Source organism: Lithobates pipiens, unplaced genomic scaffold (assembly GCF_037356315.1).
Source record: "Lithobates pipiens isolate NorthernLeopardFrog02 unplaced genomic scaffold, aLitPip1_a1.2 Scaffold_3, whole genome shotgun sequence".
Classification (NCBI taxonomy): Eukaryota; Metazoa; Chordata; class Amphibia; order Anura; family Ranidae; genus Lithobates; species Lithobates pipiens.
Genome location: NW_027507790.1, coordinates 162151133 through 162173910, shown reverse-complemented (window position 1 = coordinate 162173910; position 22778 = coordinate 162151133). Strand labels below are relative to the sequence as shown.

The 22778-nt window shown below is 41.2% G+C and overlaps 1 protein-coding gene across 1 annotated transcript in view; it reads right to left on the bottom strand.

The window, feature by feature from the left end:
* The window catches only part of EDIL3 (EGF like and discoidin domains 3), a 976894-nt gene that overhangs the window by 486303 nt on the left and 467813 nt on the right, over nt 1-22778 (bottom strand). Inside the window, exon 4 of the mRNA XM_077462438.1 lies at nt 20110-20238. Coding sequence (XP_077318564.1) covers nt 20110-20238 — 129 coding nt within the window. The remainder of the gene's footprint in view (nt 1-20109; nt 20239-22778) is intronic.

The following is a 22778-nucleotide window of genomic DNA, read 5'->3' as shown; positions in this document are numbered from 1 at the left end:
TGGGCTCCACCGGACTGTTTTCCGTCAGAGTATCCGACGGACCAAGTTTTCCAGCTGGGCTATAAAATTTTCCGACAACATGATGCGATCTGACTTTGTCGGATAATGTGTAGAGAATTCCGATCGGACAAAGTGCCACGCATGCTCAGATCAAATTCCTAGACCAAAGCTATTGGCTACTAGCCTGAATGTAGTCCCATCGTAACAAAATAATGTCATCACGTTAAGTACGATCGGATTTTCTGACAACTTTGTCCGACTGTGTGTATGCAACAGTTTCGGACAAAATCCGTCGGACAAAATCCAACGGATTTGGTTGTCGGAATGTCCGACCGTGTGTACAAGGGCTCAGAGAAAAAGTCCTACTGTGCTACTATACCGGAAACATTATTCACAAATGCATAAAAATGGTGGCTTGACAATGAAAAATATGTCCTGCAGGATGAAAGCTCCTTTTAATTCAAATTACAACTTGTTATTTTTCTCTTTTCTATCTATAGTGGATACTAATATAATTTTCATGTTTACATGTAATGTGGCTTTCTACTTTTTATTTTCATTCAATAATGCATAAAATACACAGAGCACATAAAGAAAAGACTAAAAGGGAATTCCTGTAAACTAAAGCCAAGGGATTGTTACTGCATGCCATTTGTAGCTAGCTAAACAAAACACTTCATTACTACAGAGATTTTGAAGATCAGCATGATTTTGTTCCTGCCTTGTCATAGAAGGTATATAGACAAATTAGAATCATGATTAAAGGCTGTGTGTGTGTGTGTGTGTGTGTGTGTATATATATATATATATATATATATATATATATATATATTTTTTTTTTTTTTTTATCTGCATATTAAAGTTACATTTATGATTTTGTGGAATTAATGCTCAAATGTCCTTCTGCTTGTGCCACCAAACTCCTCTGTGTGGAAGAGATAATGTCAGGGCCGTGAAATAAAGAAGTGGCCCCATGGGATTGTTACCCCACCTCACCTCAATTTTATCTTTATCCACTTTATTTTACTTTACAGTATATAAGAAAGTTCAGACTTTGGGTTGTCTGATGGCTTTCTTCCTACTTCTTTCAAAGTGAAGTCTGCCTGGCATTTCTCAGGAGAAACTGAGAGGGGATGTGGTTGTGCTGAGCAGAGGGAACTCCTGATGACGACCCGTAGGAAGAAAAGTGTTGGTTGGAGCTTTGCATAGGGATATCACATCCTGTGCGCTCCTTTGAAGAGACAGCGTTTCATTCTACCAGATTGTAGCACTGTTACTATGCTTTTGTAATTAAATGGGATTTTAAATAAAAAGAAAACATTATTGTGCTATTGAAGTTTTTTCTCTTTTATGGATATATTATTATGAGGCTCTATCTGAATATAGAAGACCAGTTATCCCTTTATCTTGCTGAGATAGCTCTATAAATGCAGTGAGGTTTAGGATTTCATTGAGGGTACATCCTGATTTGTGGGTGAGGCGATGATCTGCCACAATTGTATCTTGGATTTTGATCACAACTGGATTAAATATATAATTTGTGCACTTTACCTTCTTTATTATTTGAGGCCATTACATCTGGTGAGTGGTGATACTCAAGGTATGTAATAGAAGGACCATCTTTAAATACGGTGCATAAGAGGTCTTACTTCAATCACTGTAACTCTGTTAAACATTAACAGTGAAAGATTTTATATATCAGTCCTTGTCACAAGCAGTATCTATTTTAGAGACATTATTTATATACGAGTGAGCACATTGTTTCTAAATGTATTGATTATACAGTGAAGAACAGCTGGTCACTGACATTTTTCTTAATGTAACATTTATTGAAAAGCAGCACATAGCCTGACATTCGTCTGTGTAGATCTGAGAGTACTAAGGTAGAAAACAGTAGCCTGCAAATCACTGCCATGGATCATAGACCATAGGCTATTGTTACTCCATATAAACCAACCACAACAAATACAAAAAAAAAAAAATGATGAAGACAAAGAAAACTAGGGAAAAACACAGTAGAAAGACAGAAGGGAGAAAAAAGGGGTCGGCATCAAGGGAACGCTGGGACAGGTATAGTAGTAATGGCCAGGTAATACAGGAGGGGCATTCAAAACATTCCCAAGGATCCCAAACCCGTTCATAGATAGGGTGTGCATTCTTTATTCTGGATGTAAGACATCATGTAGTCATTAACACATGTCAAGTTAGTCTTTTGGCATCCTTATGCCGCGTACACACGATCAAACAAGCGGGTGGAAAAGTCCGGCAAACTCAAGTCCGCCGGACAATCCCCCCCGTGTGTAGCCTCCGGCATACTTTTTTGACCCGAAAGTACGGCAGACTTAGAATGCCGTGTTACACTCCAATCTTCCCGCCGGACTCGCATTTCGGCGGACAATCCGGCCGTGTGTATGCCAATCCGCCGTACTTTTGAAATGAGCGGACTTTTCCCGCCCGGAGAAAAGTCTGCTCATTTCGAGCGGGTCTCCAGGTAGGCGGGGCCCGCGAAGGAGACGCCGCCGGCCCCGCCACCTGGTATGGACTTAAAGGGGAACCCCAACGCCGAAAAAAATTGGCGTGGGGGTCTCCCCCCAAGTCCACAACAGACCCTTGTCCGAGCACGCTACCCGGCCGGCCAGGAAAGGGGGGGCGAGCGTGCGCCCCCCCTCCTGAGCCGTACCAGGAAGGGGGGGCCACGCGGCACAACAGACCCCCCTTCCCCAAGGCACCCCCCATGTTGAGGGCACGCGGCCTGGTACGGCTCAGGAGGGGGGGCGCTCGCTCGCCCCCCCCTTTCCTGGCCGGCCGGGTAGTGTGCTCGAACAAGGGTCTATTGTGGACTTGGGGGGGACCCCACGCCGATTTTTTTCGGCATTGGGGTTCCCCTTTAAGTCCATGCCATGCGGCGGGGCCAGCGACGTCTCCTTCGCGGGCCCCGCCTACCTGGAGACGCGCTCGAAATGAGTTGACTTTCCTCCGCGTGTGTGGGTGAGTCCGTTCATTTCAAAAGTAGGGCGGATAGTACGGCGGACTTAGTACGCCGTATTAGTCCGCTGAAAAAGTGCCGTGTGTGGGCAAGTAGCCCGTTCGGAAAGTCCGACGGACAGTCTGGCGGGAAGTCCGCCAGACTAAGTACGTCGGACAGACGGCTACGTGTGTACGCGGCTTTAGGCATACTGGGTAGCAGAAGACCAAGCAAGAACACAGCTGGGTCAAGTTAAACAGCTACTGCTAGAAGAGCATGTAAAAAGGTTTGTACTTCTAGCCAAAAGGGCTGAATCAGGGGACAAGCCCAATATATGCTGTACATGGAACAACGTTCCTGAGCATTGTCGGCACCTACAGCAACAGTCTGGAATAGTTGGATTGAAAGAGTGCAGAAGGGAAGGAGTATGGCATGGAATTTTGTATTGGTTCTCCTTATAAGTTGTAAAGATAGAAGTTCTACGTGGATTATTCCATATTTTGACTGATTCCTCAATTGTAAGCTCTCTATTCAAAATTGACTACTATTTCACCATGTAAATGTGTTTAGTGGAGGTATCAGGTCCAGGCATCATTAAAATTGTATTTATTTCAGAAAGCAGACATCTGCGAATTATGCCTGTAATGCAAAGCTTTTCAAAAGGGGGTGGATAAAGAAAAAGTTAAGGTGGGAGAAACTGTGCAAAATGTTTATTTTGAAGGTAGCTAAACAGAGCCTTAAAGGACAAGTTGTATTTGTCTTTTGAAGTAGCATAAGGTAGTAATGTTTTAGTATGTATGTCCTCAAGAGGGCTAACATAGAACAAGGCTTTAAAGAGGAAATAAACCCTGATGAGTTTACTTCCTCTTTGATTCCCTGCAAAGGTAAAGCATAATGGACTACTATGCATTGCATAGTAGTCCATTATGTGTCACTTACCTGACACTGGAGCCAGCAAAGTCACCGCTGTCCCCTGTAGTTCCGAGCGTCCATCTTCTTGGTGGGTCTCCGTGGGTCTCACTGCTCCGGCGCTGTGATTCGCCGGAGCAGCGATGACGTCACTCCCACACATGTGCACGGGAGCCGACACTCGCGGCATATCGCCACGATCTGCGGCTTACCCAGTGCAGCTGTCTTCAGGTAAATATCTCCTAAACCGTATAGGTTTAGGAGATATTTCTTGGACCTACAGGTAAGCCTTAATCTAGGCTTACCTGTAAGTCAAAGTGGTTTGTAAGGGTTTACAACCACTTTAAGCTTTCAGGGAAAAACCATGTAGTGTGTAAGGCTATCAGGCAAGCCAGGGTTGTAAAAGAAAGCGGTTAGCGGGGAAGTTGGAGAGGTTAGACAAAATTTGGACCTGCAGGTGATCCAAATCCCTCTTGAACCTGTTTGTATGTAGACGATCCAAGTCCAGTAGGGTAAACTCAAGCTCCTACATCAGAAAGTTACAATGGGGGTTATTTGCTAATGGAAAATCCACTTTGTGCAGTCGCTGTAGATCTGAGGGGGACATGCAAGGAAAATAAAAAAACAGCATTTTAGCTTGCATATGAATGGATGATAAAATCAGCAGAGCTTCCCCTCATTTCAGATCTACCCTTTATATCTACACTGACTGCACTTCCAAGTGCACTTGCAGTGCACTTGTAGTGCAGAGTGGATTTGCCTGTAGTAAATCAACCCCAATGTTTCAGGGCCAATATGTAATTATTTTTCTATTAAATGCAGAATATTTACATGGAGAATTTAAGAAATAAGTGACACTTTATATTACATACACAGTGGACAAAATTTGCAACATATGAATACTGATATCAAGTGCAATTAGCTGCAAGAAACCTTGAGTAGGATGAACATGCTATAGATTGCTGTTTTCCCATCTGCTTGAACAGACTAAGCTTAGGTTTAGTCAACAGCCTTCTTAAGCAGAGGGTTGGAGTCCCACACTGAGTGTTCACATGTGTAGTGTTACTTCAGAGTGTGTTTCTTACTTTTCAGCCAGCAATAGCAAGTGACAAAAATGTAATTCATTGTGTAAAATGATGAACTGATACCCATCCACTGACAATGATATCTGAATGGACAAATGTTGTATTTAGATTTAAAGTAAACCTGCCACTGACCTGGAAAAAAAAACAGCCAATGAAAACACAAATCCTTTACTGCAGTGACTCATGAGGTCATAATGCAAGGATACACATGACAGCAAGGGAATTAGCAATAACAGTGACAGTGCTTAGAATTCTGTAACAGCAGGCAGCATCCCTGTCTCTATTATGACAGGTTCACTTTTAAGGGCATAATAGAGGATCTTTCCAGTCATTTCACAGTAGGTGCCTATGGTTAATATTCCTGTGCACAGGATATGCCAAGTTTTCACTGAAACCTCTTTAAATAAACTGCAGCTTGATGCATTAAATAAATGCCAGTTTGCAGATTGGTATTTAACAACAACTTGTGATATCTTACATGCATTAATTGGCCTGTGATTACAATTTATGGTTAATTGGAGGCTTCTGATAAAGGTCAATGAATAATAATTACCATAAGCAAGAATTAAAATGGTTAAGCATTGAAATGACATAAAATGAATAATCCATAAAGCAAATTACTATCTATGAACACATAGTGAATGGGGGAATTTCGTTAACGTTAAAGATCAGACAGAAATATAAAAATACAATTTTGTGTAGTTATTTGTTCATTTAAAACACACACACACACACACACACACACACACACACACACACACACACACACACACACACACACACACACACACATACACACAATATATTACCAAAAGTATTAGGACACCTGCCTTTACACGAAAAATAACTTTAATGGCATCCCAGTTTTAGTCAGTAGGGTTTAATATTGAGTTGGCCCAGCCTTTGCAGCTGTAACAGCTTCAATTCTTCTGGGAAGGCTGTCCACAAGGTTTAGGAGTGTGTCTATGGGAATGTTTGACCATTCTTCCAGATTTGCATTTGTGAGGCCAGGCACTGATGTGGACGAGAAGGCCTGGCTCACAGTCTCCACTCAAATTCATCCCAAAAGTGTTCTATCGGGTTTAGGTCAGGACTCTGTGCAGGCCAGCCAAGTTCCTCGAACCCAAACTCACTAATTCATGTCTCTATGAATCTTACTTTGTGCACTGGTCCAAATCATTTGGTGGAGGGGGGATAATGGTGTGGGGTTGTTTTTCAGGGGTTAGGCTTGACACCTTAGTTCCAGTGAAGGCGACTCTTAAGGTTTCAGCATACCAAGAATGGTGACTGTTGTAGCGCTAATACATGTACACATCACTATTCAAAATATTATTGCAATTTATTTGGAAAAATATTAAACCTCAAATTAACTGGAAAACACTATGTCGATCAAAAGATCGTGGAGGTGTAGGTTTGCCAGATTTTGAGTGCTATTATAAAGCAGTCATAATTTCTCGTGTTCTGGATTGGGTCCATCATCTCGATAATAAACAATGGGTCCAATTGGAAAATGGGTTCTTCTCCATTGAATCCTAAAGCTGCTCTATGGCTTTGTTTTAGGGATATAGGACTACGTTCTTCTTGGCCTTTGCTCACTTATGCGGTTTTGGAGTGTGGGCATCATTACTTAAAATGATTTCCTTCGTCTTCTATTCCAGCTCCACTTACTCCTTTAACCACTTGCCGCCCGCCCTATAACAGAAACACGGCGGCAAAGTGGTTTCAAAATCCTGACCGGACGTCATATGACATGATCAGGATTTTGAGCCGCTGTGCGCCCCCGGGGGCGCGCATCGCAGCGATCGTTGTTGTGGGGTGTCAGTCTGACACCCGGCAACTACGATCTTGGTAAAGAGTCTCCGACGGAGACTCTTTACCATGTGATCAGCCGTGTCCAATCACGGCTGATCACAGTGTAAATAGGAAGAGCCGGTGATCGGCTTTTCCTCACTCGTGTCTGACAGAGGAGAGCCGATCGGCTGCTCTTCTGACAGGGGGGTCTGTGCTGATTGATTGATCCCCCAAGGATGCCCACACTGGACCACCAGGGATGCCACCAGACCACCAGGGATGCCCAGCACAAGGTATGCCACCCTAGACCACCAGGGATTCCAGTCAGTGCCCACAGTGGATGCCAATCAGTGCCCATAATGGATGCCAATCAGTGCTCACAATGGGCATCACTGATTGGCATGCATTATTGTTTGGCACTGATTGGCATCCATCAGTACAGTTAATACAATACAATGCCACCTATCAGTGCCAATCTGTGCTGCCTATCAGTGCCCATCCGTGCCACCTATCAGTGCCCATCCATGCCCATCTGTGCCGCCTATCCATGCCCATCTGTATCGCCTATCCATGCCCGTCTGTACCGCCTATCCATGCCCATCCATGCCGCCTATCCATGCCAATCCATGCCAGCTATCAGTGCCAAGTTGTGCCACCTATCAGTGCCCATCCGTGTGGCCCATCAGTGCCACCTATCAGTGCCGCCTATCAGTGCCTATCAGTGTCACCTAACAGTGCCACATATCAGTGTCCATCAATGCCACCTCATCAGTGCCACTTCATTGGTGCCACCTAATCGGTGCCCATCAGTGCTGCCTTATCAGTGCCTGTCAGTGTAGCCCCATCAGTGCCCATCAGTGAAGGAGAAAACGTACTTATTTACAAAGTATCGAAACTGAAACAAAAAAAAAACATTATTTTTCTAAATTTTCGGGCTTTTTTTATTAGTTTAGCAAAAAATAAAAACTGTAGAGGTGATCAAATACCACCAAAATAAAGCTCTATTTGTGGGAAAAAAATTATAAAAATTTCATTTGGGTACAGTGTAGCATGACCGCGCAATTGTCATTCAAAGTGCGACAGCGTTGAAAGCTCAAAATTGGTCTGGGCAGGAAGGTGTTTAAGTGCCTGGTATTGAAGTGGTTAATAGATAATCCTTCTCTTTCTATTGGTGTTCATTCACATGCTATTCTAAGCCGTGACAAATCTTACTGGCCCCAGATTAGACATATGATTTTGCAGGGTACCTTTATGTCATTTGTAAATTTTTTGACTTTACATGATCAGATGAAAGGTATATGGTTTGTTTATTGTTTATGGTTTTTTTACTCCTCCTTGACTCTGAAATATTCTATCCATCGACCGTTTACAGATTTTGAGCAGTTATGTATATCTCTAGAACCAGCAATACATACTATATCTAATATATATGCGTTATTATCTACTCTCAATTCACCTTATTTACCATCATATACGACCAAATGAGAGCTGAAATTAAACTAGTTAATACAAGAGAAAGATTGGGATCACATTTTTATTAATACTCATACATTTTCAATAGCTTGTGACACCCAAGAGCGCAATTTTAAATTGCTATCCAGATGGTACCGCATTCCAGTTAATTCAAACCAAATTTTTCCATCGCAATCAGTTCGATGCTGGCATTGTTTAGTCACTACAGGTCCCATCCAATCTATGGTGGGACTGTCCCTCTGTTTATAAACTATGGGATCAAGTAATTAACTATATAATACTGTTGTGGATGAATCAATTAATAACACTGTAGAATATGCTATTTTTTCTTTCTTACCTCAATTATTCCCTAAAACCAGAAAATCTGCGTCACTAGTTGCTAGGCAGAATGGAGAAATTCTGTTTACCCACTGAGCTAAGTATTGATTTGTTTGGTCAGGTTTTGAGGTGGGTTGAGTTTACAATCAACATTCCAGTCTATCTAAAAAGTGTTTACTAGGGTTGAAGTTGGGCCACTGGAGTACTGCCAAACAAAATGAGTCAGACCAGGCTTTGTATGCTAGTCATAGCAATGAATACTAAGCTTCCTCTGATTTGCTGAGTCAGAGAGGTGGGCTGATGATGTCACATCCTCTGACTTAGCCAAGCAGAGGAAGTTTTGTATTCATTGTTTTTTATGAATGGCTAAGCTTCGCTCAGACAGACTCTATTATGTTCCAGGCAGTGGCGTTACAAGGTCTGCAAAATATCTGGGGCTAGAGCCCATAGCAGCAGTCACTAACCTTTTTGCAGGCCCAGGAGGGGGGCACACCGGTGGCAAGCCATTTTTTGCAGGCAAAAGCTGGTGTTAGCATTTCAATCATCATGGCACCATGGTTGATATGGTGTCAGGGTGATCGAAGCACATTGTTTCTATTGTTACATTCTAATATATAATGAAGTGGTTCAACTCACCATAATGCAGAAACAGGGGGAGCCCTGGGCATGTCACTTGCACATCTCCTGCCACCAGATGCAACATGTCACTTGCTACCGTTGCCTGTCACCAGATGCAGATTTTTAACTTGCCACCATCACCTGCCACTAGATGTGGATTGTCACTTGCCATGTCGCCTGCCACTAGAAGTGGATTGTCACTTGCAACACCACCTGCCACCATTTGAAGATTGCCACATCACCTGCCACCATTTGAAAATGATCACTTGCCACATAACCTACCACCATTTGCAGATTGTCACTTGCCATGTCACCTGCCACCATTTGCAGATTGTCACTTGCCACGTCACCTGCCACCATTTGCAGATTGTCACTCGCCACATCACTTGCCACCATTTGCAGATTGTGACTTGCCATGTCACTTGCCATTATTTGCAGATTGTCACTTGCCATGTCACCTGCCACCTGATGCAGATTGTCACTTGCCACATCACCTGCCACCTGATGCAGATTGTCACTTGCCACGTCACCTGCCACTAGATGTGGGTTGTCACTTGCAAACTGATGTGGATTGTCACTTGCCATGCCAGCATGTGCCACCAAATGTGCATTGTCGATGCATTGGTGGCAGGCTGGCAGCACTGGTCCATTCAGTGAGGGCAGGAGAGTGGAGATGCGGGGCCAGCAGTAAGAAATGATGTAATCTCTCTGTTCCCCGCCGCACCTCTGACATTGAAGAAGCCCGCGCTGTGAGAGCGGAAAAGTGCTGATGTGTGGCGGGCAGTGAGAGATGATGTCATCTCTATGCTCCCAGCCGCACATCGCTCCCACATTAAAGTGGCCCAGCTGTGAGGGTGGACGAGTGGGGACGTGGAGCGGGTGGAGAGAGATCATGTCATCTCTGCTCATTCACCCGCTCGTCTCTCTCCTCCACCTCTAATGCAGCCTGCCCGCCTGCCGCAGCCAGGGCCCGCTGGTTAGGCAGGGACCATGTGGCAAGAGACTCAGGGCTATGGGCTCCAGATACAGCCTCAATAGCCACCCCCTGGTGATGCCTATGGTTCCAGTTATGAGACGGCAAGGTTTTGGCTCGAACACGGATTACAGTGCGGTATGCTGTATGAAGCCTCAGCTACATAGAGTTTATCCAGCACATCCAGTGACCCCACATGTTAGTGAGGAACATAGTTTGTTTAGGCCAGCTTTCATATTTAAGACATCAGAAAAATGTACTACTGAGTGCAGAAGATTATGATTAAGAAGCACATATAATAAAAAGGAATAAGTGTACATAATCATTCTGTATTTTCCCTCGTTGGCACACTATGAAGGGCTTTTGTTAGGGGACTATCAATTGAATAATGGAATAACCATATGGAGCTGAAACCAGGATCCAGAGGATTGGGATTGGGAAAAAAAAGAGTCACTTGCTTCATATCAGGAAGAACTGTGGAAACGAAGGAGAAATCCATATAAACTGCAGCTCAGGTTGCCATTCAAGTAGCACTTATGGCTTCATCTTCCCTTTGCGAAGAATTCACTTTAGCGAAGAGTTCACTTTAAGCCCACATAAGGTTGCATAGCCAAACCTTACAGCAACAATTTTTACTCGGGGGGTCAGATGAAAAAACCATACAGTCATGTTATATTGACCCTTAAACTGCCTACTGAGAGTTGGATATCTAGGTCATCTATTATTTCAAATTTTTTTTTAAGCTAATTCTATGTAATAAAACAACTCTAGGACACATATAATACAGCAATTAGCAACATTTTCCCCTTATCTACTGTACCTGCAGGTAGCATTTGCAGAAGAATTCCTTTTCTAAAACAATGAATATAATGTAACATGAGCTTTATCATTTTGCTGTGTTGCCTGCTGCCTGATCAGAGAACTCGTGTACTACAGTGATATCCAGTATTGATTACACCGAACATACCTAACTGCATATCAACTTACACAAATAAATAGTTGTACTTGAGGAAAAGAGAAAATATATATTCTTATGTAATTAAGTTGAGCTGTAAAATATCGAGGCTTGGAGATATAAGCATAATTCAATTTTGTTCTCTATTTAATGTTCTGTACCATATGCTACCAATGTTAGGTATTTGTGCATGCAAGATCGCATGGTTTATTGGCAATGAATAATTTGGCAGCAGAATGTTCCCAGAGTCTCTTTGCTGTAGGGAATAACAACCTAAAGGCAAACTGTAATAATCTCTGGCTCCCTGGCTCCTCACCTTATGAATCTTAAATGATTATCATTGTCAACTATGCATACTTCTTTCTAATGTGACAGAATACAGAGAACACAAACACCCACAAAAGATTATATAAATAAAGGCAAATGGTAGTCATGAGAACAGAAAGACTAGGAGAAAGATTGCAGATTAAAAAAAAAAAAAAAAAATTCAAACAGATAAAAAGAAGTTACTGAGGAGCAACCCAAAGAAGACACATTACAGAGTTGTCATTACTCAAAAGTGTTTTGGAGTGTTCATACGCAGTTTTATTGGGAATTTACATATAAACATCAGTATGTCTTGTTTTATGTTACCATGTTGGTAATTTCAAAAGTAACTGCAGCATATTTTTAACGTTTCTTAGCTTAAAACATTAAGCATAATTAAAACAACATTCCCCAGTAAGCCACGTGTTCAAATTCTTACCCCAGCACTTGCAGTTTACAACTTTCAATGTTACTGGCTCCTACTCTCTCAATGTGGCTTCCCTGAACTTCTGTGTGTTTCTATTGATGCACACTGTGTAGAGAGACAAAACTTGTCCTTGCATCAAGGGTGTCTCCATAAGACACTGCAAAAGAATGAAGCCACCCTAAAATAGGAAACCTGGGGCAGCAGCCATGACACCAGCCTAAACTGGAACATAGTAAGGGATAAAGAAGTTGCATACCCAGTAAGTGAATGAATCAGCTCCTGATAGTGCTTAAAAAAGCAATGGTTTAATATCACTTTAAGTTTGCAGAATTGATTTAAGTATTATCTGGTGATCCTGCCATCATGGTCCTTGCTCAGGCACTTCCTGATATAAGGTTAAAACTACCTCCCAGTTGTGCTATTGCATTTACACCATGTAACATGCTCTTCCAAAGGAAGCTACAAGTGTCCTGGAGTAGAGAATAAAGTATGTAAACTTTGGGGGAAGATATAGCAAGGTTACTTTAGGTAACAACCTAAAAGTAACCTGCAGGCATTAGATGTCACAAGCCATATACTGTATATGAAGTTGCATTTGTACTGTTTGTTGGTAAGAACACTATTTTCTACACACGCCTTCCATATATGCAATCACTGTATGATCTTCTGAACCTCACTCGATGGGGTTGAGTTACTAAAAGCAAGTAGACCATCCACATTGCAGAATCTGGTGCAACTGTGCATACTAACCAATCAGCTTCTAACATCAGCTTGTTCAATTACGCTTTGTTAATAAAACATAGGAGCTGATTGGTTACTATGCACAGTTGCATCAGATTTTGTATGCACCAGTTTTAGTAAATCTCCCCCAATATGTTAATAATTTAAGAATGTTAGAGGTTGACTGCTATGTCTGGTTTTACTGTACTATTCCTTTTACCTAACCCCTAAACTGTTGCATTTGTTATTTTGAAAAGCCAGTATAAAAGGAAAAGTACTGGAGGAAAACAAATCACTTGTGATTGAAACTTGGGGTTTGTCTTTTGCATACATACTATGAAGTTGGACCTGAGTTCTATTTAGCTCTGTGCCGGGTTAAGACACTGACCTTGTAGAATTGATAGCAATTCTTCCCTCATCTATGGTCTATTGTTGCAATATTACTGGCAGTTTTACCTCACCAGCAATTAACATCAGGTTTTTGGGGTGGTCTAATGCCTATCACATACTCATGGTGAGGATGCTCATATTTAGGTGTAATCATAGTATACCTGTGACAAACACAGGTTCATTTATACTTTTTTTTATGTTGGAGATTTAACTTGAATTATTTCAATAAATCTAGGGCTTGTTCTTTTCAATTTAAAGCTGAACTAAACCTTTCAATGAGTAGGCTATTTATGCAGTGTCAGCCAATCTCTAGGAAAGATTGCCCAGATGGTGGCTGGGAAGGTGCATAAATAACATTGAGCCTGGGAGACCAGTGTTCATCACCAGGAGGAGAGGTTCCCAGGCAGAAGGGCTTGTGCCTTTCCTGGCAGTCCAGTTGAAAATCGCGCTATTCTCATGGAGGTCCTAGCTACTGTATGCATAGCAGGAGAGCCTATTCTGCTGAAAATTATTTGGAAGCTAAAAGAGGGGTTTCACTAAGTATCTGGTCTGAAGATTTGACTAAGGAGACTGTTTGCCCAAGGCTGGAGACATCCAAGTCCCAGGGACACTGTGAGTACAAACTTGAGAGAGAGGGATCCTAATGACTGTGACTGCTGTTAACCCCTGGTGCGTTAGTATTGAGGCTTGCCTAGCCTGGAACATTGCTAATGGTGCCCTGGTGCTGTCCACTTTATGTCCTACTGTGTAAAGGACTGTGTTAAGAAGTAGCTGCAAAGGAAAGAATGTCCTCACATTCCTGTTCACTGTTCTGTAATATCTCACGGCTTCCCTAAGGCCCATCCAAGTTCATCTGCAATTCACTTTAAAAGTATTCTGAGCTAAAGGAGTGAATGCTTACATTTGGCTGCCTGGCTGCCGCAGCACTAGTGGGGGAAGAACCTGGGACACAACTCTGCAGCCCTTGTGGGGGTGAGTGCTTCACTTATCTATCTAAAGGTCCAATGTCCATTAGATTGGCATCTTCCACCTGGCTTTTTCCGGGGTGCTGGCCTGCTGCTGTCTTTAAAAAAGAGCCTGCCCAATGAAAGCTTTTGAAAGTGCGTCCTCAGTTACCCCTTTAAATAGGTGGGTTTAGTTCTGCTTTAATTTGTTCCTGAGTAATGTTTGGGTAATACTATATTTTATTTTGTTGATTATTTACTTGTCTATGCTTGGACAAAAACTTAAAAAGTCTGATTCACAATATTCAGCATATCATCTGCTGTTCTCTGCAGTTTAGCAAGTGTGTCTGTGTATTTCAATGGGTTTTTTGGATGCTAGATGGTTCCCTGATAGCCAAGTGCCAATGAGCAGTCATTTAGAATTATTCTAATGTTAAAAAAAGAAATAGCCATATTTTAATCCAAGATTTTTTTATATGTGGCTCATAATCCTCTGGATCAACAGAGTTTTGGCTATAGGATCTTGCAGCTGCACGTGCATGTGGGCAGTAATGCTATATGCCAAGAATATATAATGATAATACAGCAGCTCGAGGGTAGGAACTGGAATGTGCATCTCAAACATTAAAATGACAAGGGGAATTACTACAAAAGCTTTCTTTCTCAGATCTGTATGAACAGTGACTTCAAAGCAAAGTGCAGGGGGGTCTGCCCCATGGTGCCCTGGGAAAGGATTACTGACACTATCAGCAACCAGTGACAAGATACAGAACTAACATTACTATAATAAATCCATTACCAAAAAATACAGAGGTCATATATTTCTACAAAAATCGTAGACGGAATTGTAAAACATGTTTAGGATTGGTGCAAGTTGTATGTAACAATATTCATTGCAGTATTTTTAAGGACAGTAGCCAAAGTCACAAATGTTGTGAATGTTAATAGCATGACAATTGGCAACTAGCAGAATTAGCATTTTCCACTTGGCTCACTCATTAAAAATCTGAATCAAGAGTCAAGAACTGTACTTGTCATTCTACAATAGAAAATATACATTTAAGTAAAGTTGTAGTCCCCTCCAAAATGCTGCACATAACAAAAATGTGTGTAAAACATAAGACATAGAAGCACACTACAACATAAATAAAACAACCCATTAAAAAAACTCTGCACCCACTGCTATCCATCCTCTTCATTCCTAACAAATACATAACAAAATATGTATAAAACAAGACATTGAAGCACACTACAACATAAATAAAACAACCCATAAAAAACACTGCACCCACTGCTATCCATCCTCTTCATTCCTAATAAATAAAGTTGTGCTCATACGTTTACATACCCTGGTAGAATTTATGATTTCTTTCCCATTTTTCAGAGAATATGAATAACACTAAAACTTTTCTTTCACTCATGGTTATTGTTTGGCTGAAGCCATTTATTATCAATAAACGGTGTTTACGCTTTATAAATCCTAATGGCAACAGAAACTACCCGAATGACCCTGATCAAAAGTTTACATACCCTGGCGATTTTGGCCTGATAACATGCACACAAGTTGACACAAAGGGCTTTGAATGGTTATTAAAGGTAACCATCCTCATCTGTGATCTGTTTGCTTGTAATTAGTGTGTGTATAAAAGGTCAGTGAGTTTCTGGACTCCTGACAGACCCTTGCATCTTTCATCCAGTGCTGCACTGACATTTCTAGATTTTAAGTCATGTGGAAAGCAAAAGAATTGTCAAAGGATCTGCGTAACTGTGAACTGTGTAAAACAGGAAAGGGATATAAAAAGATATCCAAGGAATTGAGAATGGCAATCAGAAGTGTTCAAACTCTAATAAAGAAGTGGAAAATGAGGGGCTCTCTTGAAACCAAACCCCGTTCAGGTAGACCAACTAAAATTTCAGCCACAACTGCCAGGAAAATTGTTCAGGATGCAAAGAAAAACCCACAAATAACTTCAGGTGAAATACAGGACTCTCTGAAAACCCTTGGTGTGGCTGTTTCAAGAGGCACAATAAGGAGGCACTTGAATAAAGATGGACTGCATGGTAGCATCACCAGAAGAAAGCCCTTATTATGCAAATGCCACACGGTATCCTGCTTACAATACACCAAACAGCAGAGAGACAAGCCTCAAACCTTCTGGCACAGGCATTTGGAGTGATGAGACCAATATTTAGCATTTTGGCCACAACCATAAATGCTTTGTGTGGAGAGGAGTCAACAAGGCCTGATGAAACGTACACCATTCCTACTGTGAAACAGGGAGGTGGATCACTGATGTTTTGGGGATGTGTGAGCTACAAAGGCACAGGAAATGTTGTCAAAATTTATGACAAGATGTTATCAAAAAATACTGGAGGAACATTTGCATTCATCTGCCAGGAAGCTGTGCATGGGACGTATTTGGACATCCCAACATGACAATGATTCAAAACACAAGGCCAAGTTGACCTGTCATTGGCTACAGCAGAATAAAGTGAAGTGAAGGTTCTGGAGTGGCCATCTCAGTCTCCTGACCTCAATATCATTGAGCCACTCTGGGGAGATCTCAAACATGCAGTTCATGCAAGACAGCCCAGGAATTTACAGGAACTGGAGGCTTTTTGCCAAGAGGAATGGGCAGCTTTACCATCTGAGAAGATAAAGAGCCTCATCCACAAATACAACAAATAACTTCAAGCTGTCATTGATGTTAAAAGGGGCAATACACGGTATTAAGAACTGGGGCATATCAACTTTTGATCAGGGTCATTTGGTAGTTTCTGTTTTCATTATGATTTAAAAGGAGCAAACACAATTGATTGATAATAAATGACTTCAGCCAAACACTAACCTTGAGTGAAAGAAAAGTTTTGTGTTATTATTATTATTATTATTCACAATTTATACAGCACCAACAGTTTACGCAGTGCTTTACAATGTAGAGAGTAGAGTCCCTAATCGAAGCAAGTCCTCATGGGTGCCTCTCTTTTAATTATTTTGGAAACTCTCTTGCAAAGCCGATTGTCAATACAAGGACTGTCCACCCAATGCTCCTGGTGCCCAGAGAAATGGAGAAGAGATAATAATCACACTAATAAATCTTTGGAAAAGTGTATGTTCAGCCATTTGTGGATACATTTTCTATTAAAGGGTGGTGTATAAAGGGTGATTATTAACTGGAACCCTCTGGGATTACATATAGTGTATCTTTTAAGGGGGAAATAACAAAGGGAAATAGATTAGCTTTGTAAAGTAAATATTGGCACATTTGCAACATATTATTAGACAAGTGCAATGTGATTTTGCACCAGCCACCCCACATTGTGTAGAAAGTGTCATGCGACATGTTTCTATTAATGTGCCAGATTAATCAAGCTCTTGTGCCACAGTTAGCAATTAACATATGGTCTAAAAATGTATGTTATTACCACAGTGGCATGAATGTTTCAGTACTAAGGTACCAGATGTAAGGTGGCATATGTGAGCAGTAGTTCAAATAGTAGCAACTGTTAGAATTTTCAGACAGGATTAGCAAAAGCATATAGCCCTTGTTTTTCCAAATGCCTGGTCAGTGAGACGGAGCACTGCAGGAGGGAGAGGAGAGCGTATTTCTATTTCATGTGGCACATTAATGAAGTGTTGAGCTCTTCTTTTATTAATTTGGTTCAAAACAAGACACTTCTGTCTGCATGTAGAACTTGGCACATATCTCTCTGTATACCAAGCTTTTATAAGTCCCCCCTTAAGTAAATATGATAGTGAGGGGATAAGTAGGAATGACTCATTAAAACATGGAAAAAAAAATAGTACTGGCATACTCCTCAGCAGTTTGCAGAGTCTATCGTTTTTGCACCAAGTACAATTTATTCTGAGCAGAGGAATTTCTGTTCCTCTACAAATATTTAGCCAATCACGCTGCTAATTTTTAGCTGGCCATACACACAGATTGGGCCATTCTGACAAACACATTTTTAACAAGGCAATCATGCTTGATTTGGTCATACACAGGTATCTATATTATCTAGGCACCCCAGGTGAACTTCCAAAAAGGGCTTGTTTTCAGCTGGAACTTGGTGGAACTCAGTTTCACCACCTTTGGCTGAGGCCCTCTGCTCCCTGCTCACCATTATCACTTGTAAACACAGAAGTCCAGCTTCTGTGTTTACAAGTGACCGCTTGTCTTCCAATGGCTCCCACAGATCTGATCTCCCGAGCGGGTCCCACTGAGTGCAGGATGGGCACAAGGGAGATGTGGGTGCCTGGGATGCAGTGCAGATGCCGACACCCCCACTGGATGATCTCCCTGCAAGTGAGAGAGGCAGAGCCACATACAGTGTACAGAGAGGTACTAGAGTTAGTTGGGTGCTTCAGCTTAATACAGCAACAAAAGTAAGACATGTAGATGATGGCTTAGCTTTTAAGGAGGGGGGGGGGGGTGGAGGCAGTGGAGGTGGGGGGATTGCATGGAGAGGTCAGAGCTGAAGATGGGGGGTGCAGAGGTAAGCGGCTGTGAAAGAAGGCTGAATTTGGTACTCTGTATGCAGCACACCCCTGAAATATGCACTATCTACGTAGCGCACCTCTGTACTCTGTGTGTAACCCCCCCCCAACTCTGCACCTGGTATTTAATGCCCCTTAGGATCCTCCCACTGTTAGTGAAATTTGACCACACCCACTTTTTGATGATGTTTGGTGGGTGTGTGTGTGTGTGGAGGGGGGGGGGGTCGTATTTCAGTTCCTGCACCTATTTTCTGAGAAAAAGAGCCCTGCGCATAATATTTATCATATATGTATCACAACTGATTTTACTGATATGGTTATTGTGCAAATAGACTTTTCATTATGTCTGGGAGCACAGTCATGGAGGAGGTCTGGAACTCTAGACATTATACCTATGATGAACAAACAAATTCATGATTCTGCTTCATCCTTCTACATCTCATTCACTTTCTCCTGCACTGTACTGCACATAATTTTACCCATATCTCTTGGAACATTATACTGTAGTGCCCTTACAAATGCTGAAAAAATCTGATACAGCTCCCAAGCGCATTAGTCCATACCACAGTGAGGTTTTTAGAATATTGGCATTTTCATGGGTCTTTGTAAATATTCCAACCAACAACGTGTAGAGCACAGTAATTAAACGTAACAATCAGAAATATTTTCTTTACTCTGACTCAACTACAAAAGACAAAGGCTAAACGAAAGGTCCTCGACATAGTTGAATATTGCTCTTTATAATGTGTTCTTAAAGGGCTGCAGTGCATTCACATACCTATTTCCCAATACTTTTTTTGAGATTGTGGATATCAGCATGTTTTGACCAATAGACCTGGAAATCTACATGAAATGGCCTGCCTTTCTAGTTGGGCATACAGTATTTAAAGTGGTATTAAACCCAAAGGATTCATTGTACATAGGATGTTGTTTAACCTCTCATGAACGATTTAACTTAACAGCTAGATACCTGACGTCTAAAAACAGCCATGTTTACATGCCTTGTTTACCGCTTTTTACCACTTTTAGCTGTGTTTGCATCTAAAAACGTTTTTTTTTTTTATTATTAAACTGATGCATCCACCACATCTAATGATTGCTAAGCTGCAATATATTACATGTTTGGTTTTGGGTTTATTACTATGTTAAGTGTATGCCCATGCAAGCGCTAAGTTTGTTCACATGGGTATGCCCAGAACACCATACAGGCAGTCCTATTCATATCAATTGAGAACTGTTTGCTGTAACTGCTTATAGAGTATTAGTTGGCATTTGGCATCAATTTGTTAGTCTATTTGTATTTACTAGTACATCTACCACCCCCAGACTGAGAATACTGCTTTCCAAAGGTGCCTTGTGCTAATTCATCCAGAGTGGGGGCACTCTAATACAAAAGGTGTGTTAATAGCCAGGTCAAGAAAAGCCTAAAAAACTAAAAACAAACACAGCCACCACGTCTAAGGACTAGTAAGCTGCAACAAAACACATTCTTAATTTAATAGCACTTTAAATGATATATACGGTTTTAAAAATACCAAAATTGCAAAATGTTCAATTATCTTAAATTCTGCAGAAGCTTTCTTGCAACTATCAACAATCTTTGCAACCGAGACCTCTTGGGCCCACTTGTTTTATGGCTCATCATTATAAGTCATACCACAATTTAATAAGGTTTTTGGATAATTGTGAGCAGTCTTAATTCCAGAAATAACACAGAATAACAATAACATTACTTACTATGCTGGCAGTGGATTCCATTAAACCCACGGGGACATTTGCAGACATATCCAATAAACGTATCACCACGAAATGCTTCGCTGATTTCACATATTCCACCATTATGACAGGGGTTTGGATTGCATAGATCTGAAATGCAAAACAAACAGATGGCAACACATATCAATAAACATAAGTGAATAATTATACAAAAAAATAAAAATCTATGAGATGCAAGTTTGCTTAGTACAATAAATCACTAAGAAATGTGTTACATATTAGGCCTCATTTACCAAGGTGATTGCAATAACAACTGTCTTTGTTGCCCATGGCCATCTGACTCTTAACTTTTCAATCAGCTTAGCAGAAAATATGCTAGATGAGTTGAGACCCAACCCCAGACTAAACTTTATTCTTGTTTTGGATAGAATATGGAAAGACTAGAAACTCCATCAACTTTTAAGCACAGTATTTGACCTCATTTGGTGAATCGTTCTGCAGACCATCAGTGTAATCAATTGAGTAAAAATCAGTTCCTTAGGAGGATTAAAATTTGCTGTGGGAGACTGGCAAAATTTGTCATACTGAACTACATTTCATGCAAAAGTTACATAGTTAGTAAGGTTGTATAAAGACACTAGTCCATCCAGTTCAACCTGAGTGAGTGTCTACAATTGTCCCTACCCTCAAGGAGCCCATGATCCAAGGTCCCCATTCAAATACCTGGGCCAATTTTGGACAGGAGCCAATTAACCTACCTGCATGTCTTTGGAGTGTGGGAGGAAACAGGAGTACCCTGAGGAAACCCACACAGGCACAGGGAGAACATGCAAACTCCATGCAGGTAGTGTCATGGTTGGAATTTGAACCAGCGACCTATTTACTGCTAGGCAAGAGTGCTAACCCCTACACCACTGTGCTGCCACAAAAGGAAACAGAACAAAAAGGACAAAAAGGGCACAGAGACCTACTGTAGTTCGTTGCTCACAACTTTTTATTACAATTAAAACTGAACAAATGCATTCTCACAAAAGACATAGACTAACCAGTGGTGTTCATAAATCTAAGTGGCAAGACGGTCCTTAACTAAAGATGAAACTCATAAGACCCAGACAGCCATCAGACTTGCTAAGTGACGCATTTTCAAGGGACAAGCCCCCTTTTTCAGAGCAAAGCTTGTCTGGGTGACGTAAAAAAAGGGGGCTTGCCCCTTGAAACGCATCAGCTAGCGAGTCCGATGGATGTCAGGGTCTTATGAGTTTCGATAAAACTCATAAGTTTGGTGTTTTATCGATAAAAACACCAGACTTTTATTGCTAACCCTCTTATTCAACCAAAGTATGTATGAGACATCAAATAAAGTCACCTAAAATATAACTTTTATTGATATGCATTAAAAAAAGCTCAAGCGCATAAAAAATCCTTAGCTAAGGAATAATTGCAATGACATACTGGCACAATATTGCCTCATAAGTAATGGATATCATGTAATATTATAGGCTGAGTAAGCAATTCTGCTTGAACAGTTCAAAATCACATATGTAAACTTCCAAAGTATAAAGTGTATTCTTCAAGTAGACTAGGCGACTATATTAGTCCTGCCGCAGTGCACATAATTCCAAAGAGGTACCATGCAAGGGCTAAATATGAATTATATAGAGTTCCAGCATGGGCTGTAAAGTAAAATGGTGTATTCCCGAGGAGCCAAATTAGGTAAATGTCCACCAGACGCAGATGTGGTATCTCATATATGATGTATAACATAATACAATGGAATGCAGCCACAGATGACCGGATTGTCTGAAAAAAACTCCAACTTTCAATGTTAGCTGGTCATCTCTATTGAAGGACCATCTTGTCACTTGGTTTATGTACTCCATTGATTAGCCTATGGTTTTTGTGAGTATGCATTTGTTTGGTTTTAACTTGAATAAAAAGTAGTTGGTAATGCGCTAGGCTTCTGTGCCCTTGTTGTCTTAAGATTCCCCAGTCTAAAGAAGGCGGCTTTGACAGAATTTACCAGTCTCGAATGGGGAGCTGACATCTTTCCCATACATACAAACTCTCATCTACCCTACACGCTTACGGTGTCAGGTGTTTGTTTTGATCTAAGAGAGAACATTTCATGCAAAGGCTAGTTTTTGGTCTACCACATAGAGAATTTAGGATTGGTGAGAGACAGAATGATTTTCCTGCCACAGGTCCAAATCTTTGTAGAGCTTCTCTTTTATTGCCAAAAACTGAATCCCAAAGAAAAAGCATGAACAGGTGATGAAATTTTTCATCTAACGGATAATATGACTAAACTTTGTTCTGACAAGCATTCACTTTAACTGTCTTCGGGCTTCCGGTACAAACATTTTATTTTTCAATGTTCACAAGCCATATGCAAGTTTAAAGTGCATTACGGTAGCAAAATTTAAATGTACATATATTCAGATATTATGGCAAATTGAATGGACTACAATATAATATGTGTTATAAGCTAGCTGTAGTACAGCACCTCAATGTAGAACATATTATCATCACGAGGTGAGCTAATTACTGCTTTATGGAGCTTCAGCAGAATTGTGCTATAATCAGCGCTGTTCTTGCAATCACCCATAATGTACTTGCTTCTCACAGAGCTGTTGTATTTAGCACAGCATAAATACTGTAGTTCAGCCAAAGGGAAACGGCATCTAATGCAG